The 18,591-nt window shown below is 34.0% G+C and overlaps 1 protein-coding gene across 1 annotated transcript; it reads left to right on the top strand.

The window, feature by feature from the left end:
- The first annotated feature begins 6,634 nt into the window (after positions 1-6,634).
- Positions 6,635-18,591, top strand: LOC121407448 (GPI mannosyltransferase 1-like). The gene is made up of 5 exons (XM_041598519.1): positions 6,635-7,007; positions 9,117-9,667; positions 10,366-10,624; positions 16,539-16,640; positions 17,561-18,591. The coding sequence occupies exons 1-5, from the start codon at positions 6,765-6,767 to the stop codon at positions 17,726-17,728; spliced, it is 1,323 nt and encodes a 440-aa protein (XP_041454453.1). The 5' UTR covers positions 6,635-6,764; the 3' UTR covers positions 17,729-18,591.

The following is an 18,591-nucleotide window of genomic DNA, read 5'->3' as shown; positions in this document are numbered from 1 at the left end:
CTTTAGAATATTTGCATATTGTCCTTTGAAAACCAAGAGAAGCACACTGAATTTTCAAAAAAAAACTATGAATGCGTGAATATATATCATATCTAGAAAATATTTTGAACAAACATGTATTTTAGGTGTTGACATTGCTGGCTTTCAATCTTAACACTTTGTAATATGGGGCCAGAAATATCACCATCAGACACATTGCATTCAAGAAAATAGGTGACTCTGTCTATGTCAGATCTGTTTGAATTAAGCAGAATTCGACTTCGTAGATGTAAGTAACATATATGTTTGCATATTCAGGTAAAAAAAAATCCCTTGACCTATGGAGGGTCGACTTCAGCAGGATATTCTGTATTGTATTTTCAGTGCATTTTACAGTTTATAATAGCAGCAGTTCATCTTACAAGCTACAAACTTCTTTTGATTTTCTTTAATTTGTATTTTTTGCCGCCAACTCATGACTCTGTTGGAGATGGCGAGTTTTTACTTGGAAAAGGTTTTGATGGAAGTTCATGTTGAGAGAAGGGAAACAATTTTGAAGGCAATAGATAATACGTGGCAATGAAAGACTATGTCATAGTGCAAAAACTCTTCTTGCACAGAAATATTAGACTATGAATAAAATAATGGTCAGTGATTGAAAGAATTTTATGTAGTTCATTATTCACCATTATAATTTCAATTTGCACGTCAATCTTTTATTATTTGAATAATTAAAAAAAAATAGTCTTTCAAAATGTCTCAACTCCATTTGTGTGAAATAACTTAGCAAAACTGTTGATTGCTGTTCTCTTTGTTAGTGGCTTTGGCATAGTACACATTGTTATCGTCAACAGTTTTACTTATGATATATTTGAGGTAGCATGATAGCATCACCAAATTAATTGATAACACAGGAGCAGATCAAGTTGAATCTGAACTAATCTGAAGGTCAATTTAAAGGTGCTGCAAATTGTGTTATGTGCTACACTGCCAGCAGACCCAACGGCAGCATACATCACAAATATTGCCTTTTCCAGGGGCCTGTCTTCACAGTAACTTTAACAGTAAAATGTAAACTCTATTCATATATACCGTACATGTGGGGCAGTGAGGAATGATAATCTGTTAGATTATGAAAGCATTTTAAAGTATTCGAAATGTAATATGTAACATATTTCTGCTCTCTCTAGTAATTTTGGAGGCACAAATTCTGACTGTATGTACTTGAGAATCCACCTAGGTCTTCTAACTTCTGACTCAAATTTAATGATGTCCCATGAACTGTTTACCTTGATGTATGTTGTTTTAGTTTTATTTTAAGTAAAATTAAAAAGGGTCCAAAACATGCCTGTTTTAAAAGATGTTTATCTAACAAAATCAATTAGGAGTTCCATTATGTATCTGTACAATAATTACATGTATGCTTTCAATTTGTACATAGTTTTCAGCTACAAGTTTAAAGAACAAAAAAAAATAAGAATGTGCTATATTTAATTCCACAATTTCTTATAAAGTCATGGAATTACTTAAGATGAATTAACAACTATTGTGTACTTGTGTGATATGTTTCATTCCTAAAGCATATAAGTAGTGTATGATAGTGTATATAAAATATATGAAAACTTTATTACTGTGTTTTTTTAATGGAATGCATTACTTACATGTGTATTATATTGTATAAAGGCATTTGGACAGTATATGCTGATGTGCAATCGTACAGTGATTATACTTTTTATAACTGAATTTGTATGTAATATCATAGAGATTTTTGTTGATTTTATAATATGGCAGTTTAATACTCAAGTTACACTTTATGTCTTCCACAGAGGATTTATTCTAATGATGTATATATTAGAGTATTTTTGGAACCTCAAAGTGAGGGTAAATGACTGGTGTAAAATCAAGAATTGTCATGGTAGTTTAATTTAAACGAATATAATTACATGTATGCAACTGCTTGATAAAATATATTTACGAAGAAAATGAAACATTTAACAGACTAGAGCATTGGAATACCACAAGCAAAAGCTTGTGCCATACAACTCTGATGAATAAAATACCGGTAGTTGCTTTAAATGGGGCTATTACCAGATTTTTGCTTGTATTTTCAAGTTGTTGTTTTTTTTTTACTCGATTTTACTTTAAAATTTAACCATCTAGGCCTTTTTCTTTAAACGTTTTGATTACTATCTGGAATTCAAAGGCCCTTATTCTTGATGAGGTTTTGATTGTACCGTGGCACAAAACCATGGACTCCTGAAATTTTTGTACAAAATCACTCCTATTTCATTGGGTATACTAAGGAAAATCTAATAAATGCACGCTTCTGGCAAGAGTGCTGAAACTGAAAAGCCTTGTAGTCAATGAATGAATGAATTTTTTAACCCATTAGAATTTAGGTATGGCATTTTTCTAGTCATTAGGATTTAAATTTTAACTCTAGTGCCCTCTTTCTGTAACATGTTTATTTTTAATTCTTATTTGAAATATTGGTGTGAGCACTTAGTTTATATTTTATAATTGGACATCAGAAAGCTAATGACAAGGGTCATATCCTGAGACTTTCAACCTGCTCCAAGCTTGAGAAGGTCTTTTATATAAAACAAGACACTGAGAACTATGGAGATATTTTATTTTGAACAGTCACCCTTATGCTCAATCTGTAAATTTATCCAATGAAACAGTTTTAGTTTATGTCCTTCACACTGTAAATGTTATGGTGCACATGCATTAATAGTAATGAATTGGAATGGTGACAAGCACTCTTGGTGGAATTAACATGCCAGATTAATTGCATCATTACAGGATTTACTTGTATCACTGCTATTCGGTCTAAATTGGCAACACTGGTATGTTAAGAGTTACACTATTTGATATGCTATCTGTAGTCAAGGAAAGGACCTTTTAAAAAGAGCATCTATTTCACTTTTGCTTCAGTTTGACCTCTTGCATGCCATGTTAAATAAGCATGAGTAAGATGTGAAAGTCTATGTAGCCTGCCTCGTAATTGGGTTTTGAAACTCTTGTTGAAATGCTTCCCCCAGGGAGTGGGGAAAGTGCATCTGATGACCAGGGTAATAGGATATATGTAATTAGATGTCATTCCAGTGTATTAAGTGCTATATAACTGCCGATTTATATTTATTAAAAAAAAGAATTTAGTGATAATTGGGGGAACTTAACTTTTACAAATAGCACTCACACTGGTACAAGCAAAACCAGGGTTCCATAACACAAAGTTAGCAATTGATCGTACGCTTGATTTTTATGATTGATTGTACATTGTAGTCAATGGAATCAATTATTGCTAAGTTTTGTGTTGCGGGCCCCAGATGTTAGGGCAAGTGAAGTTAGCAAAGGTAATTGTTTATTTTCATGCATTCAGCCCAATTAACATTCATTCCTAGGATATTTTATGAGATATAGCTTTAATAACTTTTTAATTCTCATGAAATTTTCATGAAACTCATAATACTGGTCACTGTAGAGGTATAAATCAATACAATTCATTTATTTTCCAGTCAAAAACACAAGTCAAACATATACATACACAAAAGTAATCAGAAATGCCCAAAAGAAGGGCAAAGCTTTCAAAGATTTGCCTTTTGGGAAAGATAAGCAAACATACAAATTCTAATTAATTAAAATGAAATTTGGAATGCCATGATAACATTCAATATTGGTTTGATACACTTGATGCATGTACACCATGCAGCTCAATACAGTTAGATCAAGCCTCAAGAAATATAAAAAGATTTAGTAGTAGTAGTAGTAACTCATGCTATTTAACATCCAAATTATTCAAAACAAAGAAATAGATACAAACATAGAAAAGAAAGAATACCCAGGACATATCTAAGTTTAAAAAAAAACAAGCAGGGCATACATAACATAGATTATGATAAAAATAATGGGCATATAAAAACAAATATTGTTACCTGGAATTAAAAATATTTATACAAAATGAAATTATAGCGTTTAAAACTTTAAATATTCAGTCAATGGGAGTTAATAGACATTGACTAGACATTATTATCAAGCTACTCTATGGCCTTTGTAAATGATATATGCAGGCGTACATATACATGAAATTAGATTACATTTCATCACTTGTTCATGTATTTATGAGAAATAACTCAATATATTTTATAGCTGTTGCATTTAAAAAGAATCTAAATAAAAATCATATTTGATAAAATGAGAGATGTTGTCTTTTGTTTCAAATGTTTTTGTATGAAGTGTGTTTGAATGGTTTGTTTTCTCCTATAGACATGGATAAAAAAATGATTGGTGACATTGGGATCACCTGAGTCCTGTAGGCAATGGGTACTTAAAGGGATGGTCCGGGCTGAAAATATTTATGTCTTAATACATAGAGTTGAATTCACTGAGCAAAATGTCGAAAATTTCATCAAAATCGGATAACAAATAATAAAGTTATTGAAGTTTAAAGTTTATCAATATTTTGTGAAAACAGTCGTCATGAATATTCATTAGGTGTGCTGATGATGTCACATCTCCACTTTCTTTTTCTTATGTTATTACATAAAATTTTTTTTTTCATTATTTCATACTTGTGTGAATAATACGTCTCCCTTATAATGAAATAAGTTGCAGCAATAAATATCTCATGCACTAAGGAAGTTGTCAATTCAATTTTTCTAGTTCTTGGAGGAAAAAATTCAATAAACCTAATTTCATATAATAAAATACAAAAGAACAAGTGGAGATGTGACATCATCAGCCCACCTAATGAATATTCATGACGACTATTTTCACAAAATATTGCTAAACTTCAAAATTCAATAACTTAGTCATTTGTTATCCGATTTTGATGAAATTTTTGGCATTTTGCTCAGTGAATTCTACTCTATTCATTAAGCTATAAATACTTTCAGCCTGGAGCATCCCTTTTAGTATTTTTCTTATTTATGAAATCTACCCCATCCACACCTCTATATAGCTGATAAGAATGGCCATCCAACTCCTTAGATTTTGAAGCATTCATAACCAATAGAATTTTTAAAAGGGGGTGAAAATAATGCATTTTTTTGTCACAAGGTTATAAAATTGTCTTTGTGTCAAGAAGAGTAATTATTAGGTCCTAATAATGACTTTTCTTGACACAAAGACATTGACCTGAAATTTTATGAAAACTACTCCAAAACACTATTCGGGGCAGAATGATGTCAGATTTCAAACCTCTAAGACGGGAGATGCATTCATGACCAGAGCATGAAGAAATAATATAAAACTTATAATTTTGGCTAATATTTTCTAAATCCAATTTAATTTGGGGCGAAAAGTAGGCCTGATGATTTTCCAAATTTTATTTCTAAAAAAAATTCACTGATTCGTCGGCTAGTAGAATTAAAGAAAAGGGTGTTGGAAATATAATCATAACTAAATTAAAATGATTTTGTAAATATAGTTTTATTTTACTGGGGGCGTAACAACATGGTCAGCAATGAATAATCATTTTATAAATTATATTACTTCTTTCCAGTTCCATCTTAGATACTGCTGAGATTGGGATCAAAGCATTAAAGACAAGTCCACCCCAATAAAATATTGATTTGAATAAATAGAGAAAATCAAACTAGCATAACACTGAAAATTTCATCAAAATCGAATGTAAAATAAGAAAGTTATGACATTTTAAAGTTTCGCTTTATTTCACAAAACAGTTATATGCACATCTCAGTCGGTATGCAAATGAGGGAACTGATGACATCACTCACTATTTCTTTTGTATTTTATTATATGAAATATTTTTATTTTCTTGTCATTGTCATTTGAAATAAAGTTTAATTCCTCCCTGAACATGTGGAATTCAATAATTTTAATATTTTGTGCTTCAGGCAAGGAGGTTCTAATCATCAAATTCGTAAAAATTGAAATATTGTTTAATTCAAACAATAAAAAAACAAAAGAAATAGTGAGTGAGTGTCATCGACTCTCTCATTTGAATGAAACTGGCTCGTTCATTTAACTATTTTGTTAAAAATAAGCGAAACTTTGAAATGTCATAACTTTCTTATTTTACATCCGATTTTGATGAAATTTTCAGCATTGTGCTTGTCTGATTTTTCTCTATTGATTCAAATCAACATTTTTCTGAGGTGGACTTGACCTTTAATAAAAAAATGAACACAAAATTTCTGAACTATTCCATTGCCATTCTTAGGAAAATAAACATAGTTTATGGCTCTTTACTACAACTATCCAGATTACTGCAAGTGGCCACTGATTTTCTCGGAAGTGAAAAGAAAGCATCGAAGTCAGAGAATGCAGAAAAAAACGTTTTGCTAGACATCAGTCTAAATATTGCAGACGACGTGAAGTCAGCGAAGTTGATTCAAAGCGATTTGACGAAATACGCCCACTGTATCGTTATTACAAACTAGTTTCAATGTGGAACGCCAAAAAGAAGAAAATTAAAAATTCTGATAAATATTTGGGTAATCATCACCGGGATCGATATCTTCTACCGGTATGAACTGGATGTATTTCAGATAATGCGGGTTGGACTGTGAAAAAATCAATCAAATCGTATTTAATAATTGCAATTTTGGCAACGCGAAATATTAGTATAATATCATTTAAAAGTCTCTTTGGCTTGCCATACAATGCTCTACAGCAGATCAGCAGCCGTTGTCTGCTAGCGCTACGGAACAGGCAACTTGGGTTCGCGGGGCGCGCAAGGGGAGGCCGATATTGTGGTACCGATAGCACGCTATACCAGCCGCCGGCATGCAAACAGTATCAGCTGGAAAGAAGAGTCAATGATATCACCTCCCCTTCGTTCCAAATACACTAAAATGTATAGTTACACTGTACCATACCTTCACAGAATGTTGGGAGTGCTCACAAAAACTAAAATGTCGATTGGAGCGTGCTCTTTGATAGCATTTTTAGTTCGTCTTTTGCTCATTCTTTATGGAGAAATTCAAGACAGGCTGATGGTTGTCAAATACACAGACATTGATTACCATGTTTTCACAGATGCTGCAAGTTATGTTATGCAGGTAAATCATCCAACTGTTACTTCTTTACTTTAGAAATCTACTTACAGAAAGTATGAACATGATGAAAGTTGTTTGTTAGTCTGAAAATAAAAAAGGGTTTGTTAGATCTAATCTAACATGTCTAATTCTTGACTTACTTAGTCTTCATTTGGTGAGTGAACTGGTCTGAGTGATATTGGGCTTGGCCTTGGCTTTGCCTTTTTCTGCTAAAAAAATTTGTCTTAGCCTTTTTTCTGCTAAAAAAATTAGTCTTATTGTCAAATAATGATGAAATTGACCTAATGATTGATTGATTACTCTTTATTATTATTTTTTGTTGTGTATACTTATATTAAATTAATGTATCTGTTATTATTTGATTAAAAAAATACAATATAAAATATTGTATCTGTTATTTCAATGTTTTATGAGCTGAGAGATGTGAAATAAATGAAACTGAACTGAATAAAGAAGGGGCCATGTGTGTGTGCACACATAAAAATTGAATTGAAGTCAAGATTTAACATAAATTTCTTTTCATTTCACAAAAATTTTCAGTTGATAATGTTTCTTATAAATTATAATCTAATGAACGAGGGTGCCAAAAATCTCATTAATATTTGAGAGAAATAGGCCTATATGATTTTCTTGAAAAAAAACCCCTCAGCAAGTCATTTTCAGATTGAACAAAAAAAATGGTGCTTCATCATGTTTTTGATATTTTGATAAGAAAGGCTGCATATTTAGGCCATCACGTGAACTGCCTGAAATTCATATTTTTTTACAATTTTAACTCAGATTTATATGTATTGCAGCCTTGCAGGTGTAAAGTTTGTAGTTGTGTGTCTACTAGAATCGCCTTTGCTCAGACAAAGGGGAATGCACAGGCTTTGGGAACCTTTCCATACTTTGGATAAATGTGTAGGTATTAAAACAAAATGCAAGGAAAAATCTATGAGTTTTAACTTTTTATCTATTTTTTTTTAGAGTTGCCCTTTGGGGAACAACTTGGAATTATAGGATACCAAAAAACTCACAAAGAGAAGTAATCTTAATAGAAAGAGTAAAATATGAGGAACAATTTTAAACAAATTTAATTAAAATCGGTTATGAAATAAGCAAGTTATGGACGTTTAAAAAGTCTTGTACTTTCTATGAGGATCCTCAGATTGGCCACCATGCTTCAGAATTGCAGATTATGTGGACAACTCTCCATTTGTTTGGCACACAAATTTTAAGATATTCCACTATCTTTCAAATTGCATCTTACCTCCTGAGCATAACATGTCATCGGAAAATATAATTCACACCACATTTACATGTCAATGTCAGGAGGAGATAATATGAAAAATGTAAGTTAAAGGGGAAAATATGAAAATTTGTGGACAAATTTGAAGCATGTTTGCCTGTGAGGATCCCCATCAAAACTTTGACAAGGGTTTTGAAACTTCCATAGATTGCTCCTCTCATTTTAATTTTTCTGATAAGATGGATTCTCTTCTTTTGTATTTTGGTTTTCTTTAATGTAAGAAAGGATATGGATTTATACAAACCTAGAAAAATGTGAAATGAAATAGGGCCAAAAGTTAGTATAATGTGTCAATCCAGGTACGGTACTTTGCTGACTCAACAGTATAGATAATGTTGATGTGTAAATTTTGTTATTGGGTGGATCAGGTTATGTGAAAACCTTGTATAAAGGATGAGAGGTCATGCAACTCCCTGTGTCTGTCCTCCCCAAAATTTGTAGCTTTGTTGAAGTGATTGATACTTGTTGATGTTCTACCTGAGTGAGGGGCCACTGCATTGACGTCCCTGGGGCTACCTGAGGGGTAGCCGAGACCCTTGCCATTAGCTCTTTGTGAATGGATAATATTTTTGATTGATTACCAACCATTCATTGAATTATTTATTTAGTCTATGTGAATGAATGGAAGCTCTACTTCAGCCTCTTGTACTTTTTATTAGGTCTAAGACACTCTAGAAAACAAACAAGCAAAAAACAAACATCCCCCCAAAAAAAAGAAACATTGAATTCTACATTCACACATTTACTTCTTGTGAACTAACATGTAATCTGTATTTCATTATCAAGGTTTTTCCCCTATTTAGTTATATTTTTTTCATCAGGGTCAGTCGCCATACGAACGAGCAACCTATAGATACACACCGATCTTAGCGTTCATGTTGACACCAAATATCTGGCTCTCACCGCTGTTTGGAAAACTTCTTTTCTGCGTCTTTGACATTGTGGCGGGCATTCTAATCTATGACATCATTCGGATCCAGTCCTATAGTGTCTCCACGGCAACAAAGGGGGCCCTCCTGTGGCTGTTCAACCCACTCACCGCCGCAGTGTCCAGCCGTGGCAATGCTGAATCCATCATGGCTGTACTTGTTCTGCTAGTCCTACGATGTCTCTTGAAACGACAAACTAAGCTCTGCGCTCTCTTCCTGGCTGTGGCTGTCCATTTTAAAATTTACCCATTGACTTATTGTTTGCCAATATACTTCTGTGTCAAGTTACCGGAGAAGAGATTGATCCAGCGTAAATTGCGGACAAAATGGAATAACATCCAGGAGAAATTTTTGGATATGTTCTGTCCAACAAAAGAGAGGATAGAGCTTGTAGCTGTATTCATTGCATCATTTGTTGCTGTGACTGCTGTTATGTATCAGATGTAAGTGTCTTACTATCAGGTATAATTGTGTATCGTTTTAAGTTTATTTTTCCATTTGGGGAGCCAATTTATTGCACAACATGTTAGAGAAAATACAACCTGCAAGGCATTTCACTTATTTTTACTTTATTATTTGGCCAATGACAAAATAGTAAGTGATTCTGTGTAGTTGGCTTCTCTTCATTCTAACTGATAGCATCATACTGGTTCTATGGATTGTTGTATTATCCTTTTGGGCCTACATGTACCAGTACATATGGATTTATTTTAAAATTATTTTTTGTATAGAAATTTGATGGTTTCATCCTCAAAATATGTTAAGGATTGGAAAATCTTGCCCATGGAAATGATCATTACATTATCGGATTAAGTACAGTACAAATAGCCTTCTTTAGAGGAAAATTAATATGAATCAGAACTACATGTATATACCGTACCTGCGTACCACTCCATTTTCATTGGAAAATTCTTTGATATCATTTTGATATGGCTGCCTGTCAACAAAATGTAGGCCTATGTATCACAAAGAGCTATGCTGGGTATATCGAGGTTGTAGTAGATCTTGCTTTTACTCCAGATTTTTTGCAAATATACGGTATTATATTGGGGGATAATGATTTCTTAATTTCATGCACCTTATTCTGAACTATCAAGATTGTTGCAGTTACATTACTTGTGATTCAATCGTATCTTCACAGGTATGGTGACGACTTTCTATCAGAGGCCTACTTCTATCACGTAACCAGGCGGGATGTCAGACACAACTTCTCCCCATTTTTCTACATGCTCTACCTAACTTCAGAGTGGCCTTCATCTTTCCTTATAGGTCTCCTGGTCTTTGTTCCTCAGGTCATTCTCCTAGTAGCATTCTCACTCATATACTACAGAGACATCACCTTCTGCTGTTTTGCTCATACCTTTGTCTTTGTGACCTTCAATAAAGTCTGTACATCTCAGGTTTGTAAGCCAATGAATAATCAGGGCTATGGCAGGGCTCCAAACTAAACCTTTTTTTCTACTGGTCCAACCTGTTCATGTCAGACCAGTAGATCCCCAATTTTTCAATTTTTTACTGGTCCGAACATAAAGTTTACTTGTCCCCCAAAATAAAGAAAAATATAAAAGGATACTTCGAGTTTATTTTGCTGACATTAATCGCCCCCAAAGTATAATTCATGAGAGCCATTTCTCAATTTTGGGGAGTCATTTTTGTCTCACCTGCGAAGCAAAGTGAGACTATAGGCGCCGCTTTTCCGACGGCGGCGGCGTCAACATCAAATCTTTACCTGAGGTTAAGTTTTTGAAATGACGTCATAACTTAGAAAGTATATGGACCTAGTTAATAAAACTTGGCCATAAGGTTAATCAAGTATTACTGAACATCCTATTAGAGTTTCATGTCACATGACCAAGGTCAAAGGTCATTTAGGGTCAATGAACTTGTTGGAGGAATCAACATCGAAATCTTAACCTGAGGTTAAGTTTTTGAAATGTCATCATAACTTAGAAAATATATGGACCTAGTTCATGAAACTTGGACATAAGGTTAATCAAGTATCACTGAACATCCTGCATGAGTTTCACGTCACATGACCAAGGTCAAAGGTCATTTAGGGTCAATGAACTTTGGCCGAATTGGGGATATCTGTTGAATTCCCATTATAACTTTGAAAGTTTATGGATCTGATTCATGAAACTTGGACATAATAGTAATCAAGCATCACTGAAAATTTTGTGCAAGTTTCAGGTCTCATGATTAAGGTCAAAGGTCATTTAAGGTCAATGAACTTTGGCCATGTTGGGGTTTTTTGTTGAATAACCATCATATCTCTTTAAGTTTATTGGTCTAGTTCATTAAACTTGGACATTATAGTAATCAAGTATCACTGAACATTCTGTGCGCGTTTCAGGTCACATGACCAAGGTCAAAGGTCAATGAACTTTGGCCGAATTGGGTGTATCTGTTGAATTACCATCATAACTTTGAAAGTTTATGGATCTGATTCATGAAACTTGTATATAAGAGTAATCAAGTATCACTGAACATCCTGTTCGAGTTTCAGGTCACATGATCAAGGTCAAAGGTCATGTAAGGTCAATGAACTTTGGCCATGTTGGGGTTTTTCGTTGAATAACCATCATATCTCTGTAAGTTTATTGGTCTAGTTCATAAAAAGTGGACATAAGAGTAACCATGTATCACTGAACATCTTGTGCGAGTTAAAGTAGTATTCAAAGTCAGCACTGCTGCTATATTGAACCGCGTGATGCAGGTGAGACGGCCAGAGGCATTCCACTTGTTATAATTTACAAAAGACAAGAAAATATAATTTGTATCAGTTTGATAAATTTTGTATGGTCATGTCAGACCAGTAAATCTGGCTCTTTCTGAAAAACTACTGGCCCGAGAGCAATTTTTACTGGTCTGGGACTGTCGGACCTGTGCCAGTGTTGCGTCCTGGCTACGACCAAAATCGAATTGGGTCTCTGATTAAAGGTAGAATTGATTGCCTTCTGGCGATGGGTCTGAAAACAAAATAGACCTGGAGCTTTGACCCATTGCAATAACATTAAAATAACAGCTTAAAACTACTGGGGCCCGTTTCTCAACAACTGGACTAGTTAGTCATATCTTTATCCACCAACAACCGAGTTAGTTCCCATCTAACTAAACCTGTTTCTCGAAAGTCTTCCTAACTAGAATGCCTCGATATCGATACTATCGGTAAAAAGAGCAGACGAGACGTAGCCTTAGTCACAAAATAGCATAATTTTCAAAAAGAATTATGCATCACACATACTTAGACCATGAAGACTGGAGCATTCAATTGCAGAGAAAATCAAATTATGAATAATTCATTTCATGACTATAAAGTCACTTGTGGACTTTGAGATGGGTACACCGGGATATCCAATTTTAATAGTTTACGAAAGTAAACCAGAACGGTTTTCTTTGTAAAATGATGGTAATTATACGATCTTTTACGATTCCAATCGTCATCAAAATATAGTTTAATGAAATATTTTTAATCATTGATACCGAAACATACGATATTTGACAAATTGCATGCATAAATTTGAGATTTGAGAATTTATCCAACTTTTAACAGGGGTCTGAAAATAAAAAAAATATACAAGTTGAGTTATGGATGGCCTGACGTGGTAGAATCTTTATCGATTAAATCATTTTTCTATTTCAAAATGAATGGATTTGTGGCGTTAACAATTTTTATAGTTTATTTGCATGACAATTGTCATTTAATGCATTATCCCACAGGTTTTGTGATGTAATTTCAACCTCTATGATTGATTACGTAAGATTATAATTTTAAAATTTCTAACCAATTTTGCATGTCATAGTCTACCCACATGATGCCACTACGTCATTAAGAAAGAAGTTAGGACAGGCTCGGAGGTGTCATAAATATTTAGTGAGGTTGTTGTACCCGATCTTGGTAAAGAGGGCTTCGTGAAACGGTTAGCGGACAAGTAGCTCACTATCTCCGATTTAGTCAAGAAGTTAGACTTATGACGGTGTTGAGAAACGGGCCCCTGAACTCATGCAATTTTATTGGCTGGTAGTATATCAATAGTTCATTTGTTATAATAAGAAGACTTCATGAAATGCTAATCTAGCATTGGTCCGTTTCATAAATATGGCACAGTCTTTATAAAGACTTGCAACTATGGTATCTTTGCCACTATTGTAACCACCATGGAAAATTTGATTGAGATTGGCTGCTGAGCTCTGCTGTCATGGTAGTTACCCCCTCGATTGGTGTTTCATAAAGCTGTTGTCAAGTAACGTACAATTTTACCCATGGCTGGAGACCGTTACTAAATCATTTTATCATTCATTTTGAGATTATGCCTTCAAGTTATTTTTATTTTATTTTTTATATTTGCATGATTAAGAATTGTATACTTGAATTTTGATTCTCTTCTGCCATATGTGTTTCACAGAAAACACATTGTTATATATATAAAATATGTATAATACCATATGATAAGGTTAATCTTGATGAGATCCTGCTTTAAAAAAAATTAATCTGGATGGGGCATTGCAAGAAACTTGCAATCAATAGCAAGTCAAGTTTTGGTCTCAAATCAGTCATAAGTCCAGCAGTTAATTGCAAATTTGCACTTCATTGCAGGTCTGCTTCTTGCAACATGAAGTAAAAGTCATCTTCCTATAGTAATAGTTGAAAAATATCATCAGTAACCTAGCAACAGAAATTTTGAATAATGGATTGCAATTGGTCATTTTCAAACAAAAGTGGACATGGGGGTGAAAATTAAAACTTGCTGGAAATCATTAGGCTTCAATGTTTTTTGAAACTAGACATCTTAAAGTATATTTTTCCATTTCATTTACATAAAATTATTAATTATGTCTTGAGATACAGTGAATTTTATGCAAGGGAAATTAAATGTTACAAAATGTTGATTTTTGCATTAAAATTCACATATTGCCTATCACAATATAAAATTTGTATTAGAAGCACATTTGTTGGCAAGATACAAGCTGTGTATTGTATCTAACTCCTAAAAAGCAAAAAAAAATTCTGTGAAGTGTTTTTCTGAAAAAAATTGGGTTTCAAAGTTTTCAAAACTGGTTGTCGTGTCACTCACGTTTTAAATGCAAAAAGTTTTCTAGAGCTGTGTATTCTGAAAATTAATTTATCCCAGTACTGGAGCAAATACAGTTTATCTGTACCTTATTGTATATGAAGTAACTTTGTCCAATGTGTTAAGGTAAAGCTAAAATTAACTGTCAAAGTTGTGTCGTGTCACTCACAATGTCGTGTCACTCACAAAATGTCGTGTCACTCACGTATTATATTGTGTATAAAAAAGGACATCCATTAATTTTTGAAGCGTTTTACCAGGGATACAGTCAAAATGTTGTTCCTGACATCATTTAGGCCTATTTCAGGCTAATAATTTCCTCCATCTTCCTAATTTTACTCCTTTTTATGGAAATATTGAATTTGACATTGAGTTCATCTATTTTCTCTCCTCTCCTTGGTTGCCTTGGTTTAAAAAATCCTGACAATTTTCCATTGGTGTGAAGACTCGGATCCTAATTCATATTTTGGTTAATGTACTGTGATTAAGAATATAACAACATAATCAATCAACCCAAAATTATGAATGTATCAAGAGAAAACCACTATACTTAAGCAATGGACATATTTACAATGCATAAAGGGTTGGTGAGGGTGATGGTTCAAGTCATACCTACACGTAGGTATTACTCGAACATTCTCTGTCTCCATTTACAGAAATAAGCAGAAAGTTCACCTTTCTTTTGAGTAAAGTTATTTCTTTGTTATACTCAGCTAGAAAAGTCACGGATCCTTTTTTGAAATTTGCAGAAATTTTAGTGGTAAAGTAGTGTACATGAGATATAAGAGATCACCATGAACACCAAACATTTTTTCAAATTCAGAAAAGAAAATATTTTTCTTTTCCTTCTGATTGATTAAATCAACCTTTTCATTTGCCATAAAGCTTGTATTCCAGGACATGAAATAAACAAATTTGCAAGAAAACAAACATTTCAGGTGAAGCAATGAAAAGGCGCTTACAAATTCCAGCAAAAAGCATAGAGCTGAATTTTGGTACAGTGCCTACATGTACTGCCTTGGGAGGGTCCACATACAAGCAGTGTTCAGGAGAAAACCTATGCTTGTTGAGTTGAATTTCCAATTTTCTCAAGGCGATTTGCTGATAGTCCATCTGAAGTGTGCAGCAACGTGATTGTGGTTTGGTACCAAAAAAGACATTTAAACTGCCATGTCCTATTTGGACAATGCCTATAAAAATATTAAAGGAGGATAATATTGTAATCCAATATTTCAAGAAAAGGGAGTCATACATGATATCATTGGCTACCAGACCATGCAAGATGATGTGAGTGACTATTGAGAATACCTTTCTTACAAGGAAAAATTATTCCATCCGTTGTGGATGCTGAATTGTATAAACCTGTAAACTTTCATATACAGATAGGGAGAAAGAGTCAAAGTTTTGAATGATATCAGGCCACAAAAAGAATGTTTGAGTTGATGTCAATGCCAAGACCTCATAACACCTCCTTCAAGTGCCTCCTCCTCCTCTAAAGAGGAGAGTGGTAGAAGCCCTAGTGTGACAATGTGGTATGGTATAGGGAATGTGAGTTGATGGGCAAATATGACCATAAACCAAGAATAAAACATCAGGATGACATATTATGAACTTAAAAGAAAGCAGTTATGTAATTAAGCTTGTTTTTTGGTTAATGGTATTTTACTCTTCTACATCATGCAAAAAATACTTTCAATGTTGAGATAAATGTTGTATTTTTGCACTTGTCGTGTCACTCACGTTTTGGATGTCGTGTCACTCACGGTATATAGGAGGGTACCATTTTCCATAGAGAAGGCTTGATTGATTTCGACCATATGTGTTAGATAGGTACACTATTTATGTCCATTTACTGGTACTCACAGTACTCCATGACAACTACTTGGGCACGAATCCAACCATATGTGTTAGTGGTCAGAAACCCATGTCCAAAATTTGTCGTGTCACTCACGCACCATTTTTTAATCATATCTGCTAAACGAATTGTTGAATTCAAATCAAACTCGTAGTGGCCCATGCCAGTCCTACATTGTATATAATATAGTAGTCATGATTGATTCATAACCTTAAAGTTTGAAGATATGAGCCCTTAAACCTCTCCGATTGTCGTGTCACTCACGTTTGAAAATGACCAATTATGATATTTTCTAGCAACACCCCCTGTGTGGCATTTCTGATATCCGAATGTGCGAATTGATATTTTTCTCACCGACTAATGATGATTTGTTCTCTTTTTCTGCAGTATTTTTTGTGGTACCTGACTCTATTACCTGTCATCTTGCCAGCCACTATCATGTCTATCAAGGAAGGACTTGGTCTGATTACTGCTTGGTTCCTAGCCCAGGTAAGGGGAAATGTCACTCTAGTTTCCAACCCCAGAGTTTGCTAGCTATATTTCCAAGATATTTCTTGGAAATTACAGTCTCCTAGTACGTGAGAGTAGTTCACACATTTGATTTTTTAAAGTAATTCCAAGGAATTGACAGAAATATAAATGTTTGATTTTTAAGGACTTTTTGGAGACTGGAAAACATAGGTTGATGAGGCAAGAGTGATTTTGAATTGAGAGATTTAATGGTAATCTTTACCCCAAAAAAATCGCCAATGAACAAATGAGTCTGGTGCATTAAGTATAAGCTCAGCTGTGTAGATTATTTTTAATTTCTTTTGACACATTTTTCATGGTTTTAAGGGTTTTGCATGAAAAGTTATCGAGTAAAACCAAAAAGTGTAAGATGTCCTGAATGGCTTAAAATGTGTTAAATGGGATTTCATCGCAACAGTGATCTTGTATTATTGACAGTTTCATAGGACAGTTGTTAGGAGCATCAAATCTTTTTTATGTGTATTGATTATTTGATTCATTTATTCCATAAAGTAGTGAATTCTACATTGTTTTTTACATTGTAATTATTCATTTAAATTAGTCTTGTGTTTTCTCTGCTGTGTCAAATAAAAAAAAAGAAGAAGGTGATTCTGGATGTTTTTCTGATATTTAAACCAAGATTCAACCCTGGCCTGGTCTAAACTAGAATTTTAGACCACACTTCTGTATAAAGCTAGGTAAGGGGTTACATAATACTTCTATATTCATTGCAAAAATAATATGCCACTTTATTATTACATTATTTATCTTTTTCATATTTTCCAGTTCTCATTCCATGACAAAATTTTTTCTAGACTTTTTAAACTGTTTTCTACAGGATTCGAATGATCTTTACTTGGTGTTTAACTATTGAGATAATTGTCTTCTCTCTTCTACAGGCTCTATGGCTCCTACCAGCATATTACCTTGAATTTGAGGGAATGGATACCTTCCTCTTCATCTGGTTAGCTGGACTAGTCTTCTTCATCACCAATGTCTATATTTTGGTTCGCCTAATTCTTACGAGAGAAACATGTAAAGAAGGCAAATGCCTCAAAACTTGCTAGCAGGTCATTGAACATTAGACTTAATCCCATTGACTGCTGAGTTCTGTGATTCCTGTGGGATTCATACGGGGACTGCCACTTCCAGTAGGCAATGGGTTAACCTGTTTGCTGCTGAATTCTGTGATAACTTGAGGCTTTTGTACAAATACATCTGATTCTCATAGGCAATGGGTTAACATGTTGACTACCAGATTCTGTAATTTCCATAGGCCTTGTGTGGGGCACTACCCGATGCTAGGAGGCAACAGACCTGTTTGACTACTGAATTCTCTGATTCCCATAGCGTTTGTTCACTATTCATCTGATGGGTGTTTCATAAAGTTGTTCCCAAGTTCTGATTGACTCTACGCACAACTGGTGACCCTTTCTTGGGTTATTTGTTTTAATAACAAAAATGATAATAGCTTGATTTGAATAGTGCTTTTGGCCTGAGGATACCAGGCGCTTTCTATAGTGTTATAGCTACAGTGGAGGGCAGTGGTCGGCCCAACCGGCACAGAAGATTTCTGACCACCACTCATGAAAAACACTGCATCCGTCCACCACTAATTTCAGATGAAAAGTGTTTCAAACACAACTTCTTGCAAAGAGGAGTTGCACTTTGGGTTCATTTTCATCTTTAATCTTTTTTTTGCATAATTTACAGTAAACATTCTTACATCTTAGATTTGCTAATGTCAGATTGATGTTCCTATACTTCTGGCTTTAAGACCACTAACTCAGCCTGAACAAAATCTTGCCATAAAATAGCAACCCCCACTAAAATTGGTCTAGCTAGAGGACTGATTACATTGGAAGTGAAAGAACTTCTATTTTTAATTTGTTTAAAGTAAAGCTCTATTTATTAAACTTTGTTTTACAGA

This window comes from Lytechinus variegatus, chromosome 2, assembly GCF_018143015.1.
Source record: "Lytechinus variegatus isolate NC3 chromosome 2, Lvar_3.0, whole genome shotgun sequence".
Classification (NCBI taxonomy): Eukaryota; Metazoa; Echinodermata; class Echinoidea; order Temnopleuroida; family Toxopneustidae; genus Lytechinus; species Lytechinus variegatus.
The sequence above is the reverse complement of the archived record's forward strand: the minus strand, read 5'-3'. Positions and strand labels throughout refer to the sequence as shown.

Coding starts and splice junctions, on each gene's coding strand:
- LOC121407448 (XM_041598519.1), top strand. CDS start 6,765: ATGATATCACCTCCCCTTCGTTCCAAATACACTAAAATGTATAGTTAC. Junction 7,008..9,116: donor CTGCAAGTTATGTTATGCAG/GTAAATCATCCA, acceptor TTTTTTCATCAG/GGTCAGTCGCCATACGAACG. Junction 9,668..10,365: donor ACTGCTGTTATGTATCAGAT/GTAAGTGTCTTA, acceptor GTATCTTCACAG/GTATGGTGACGACTTTCTAT.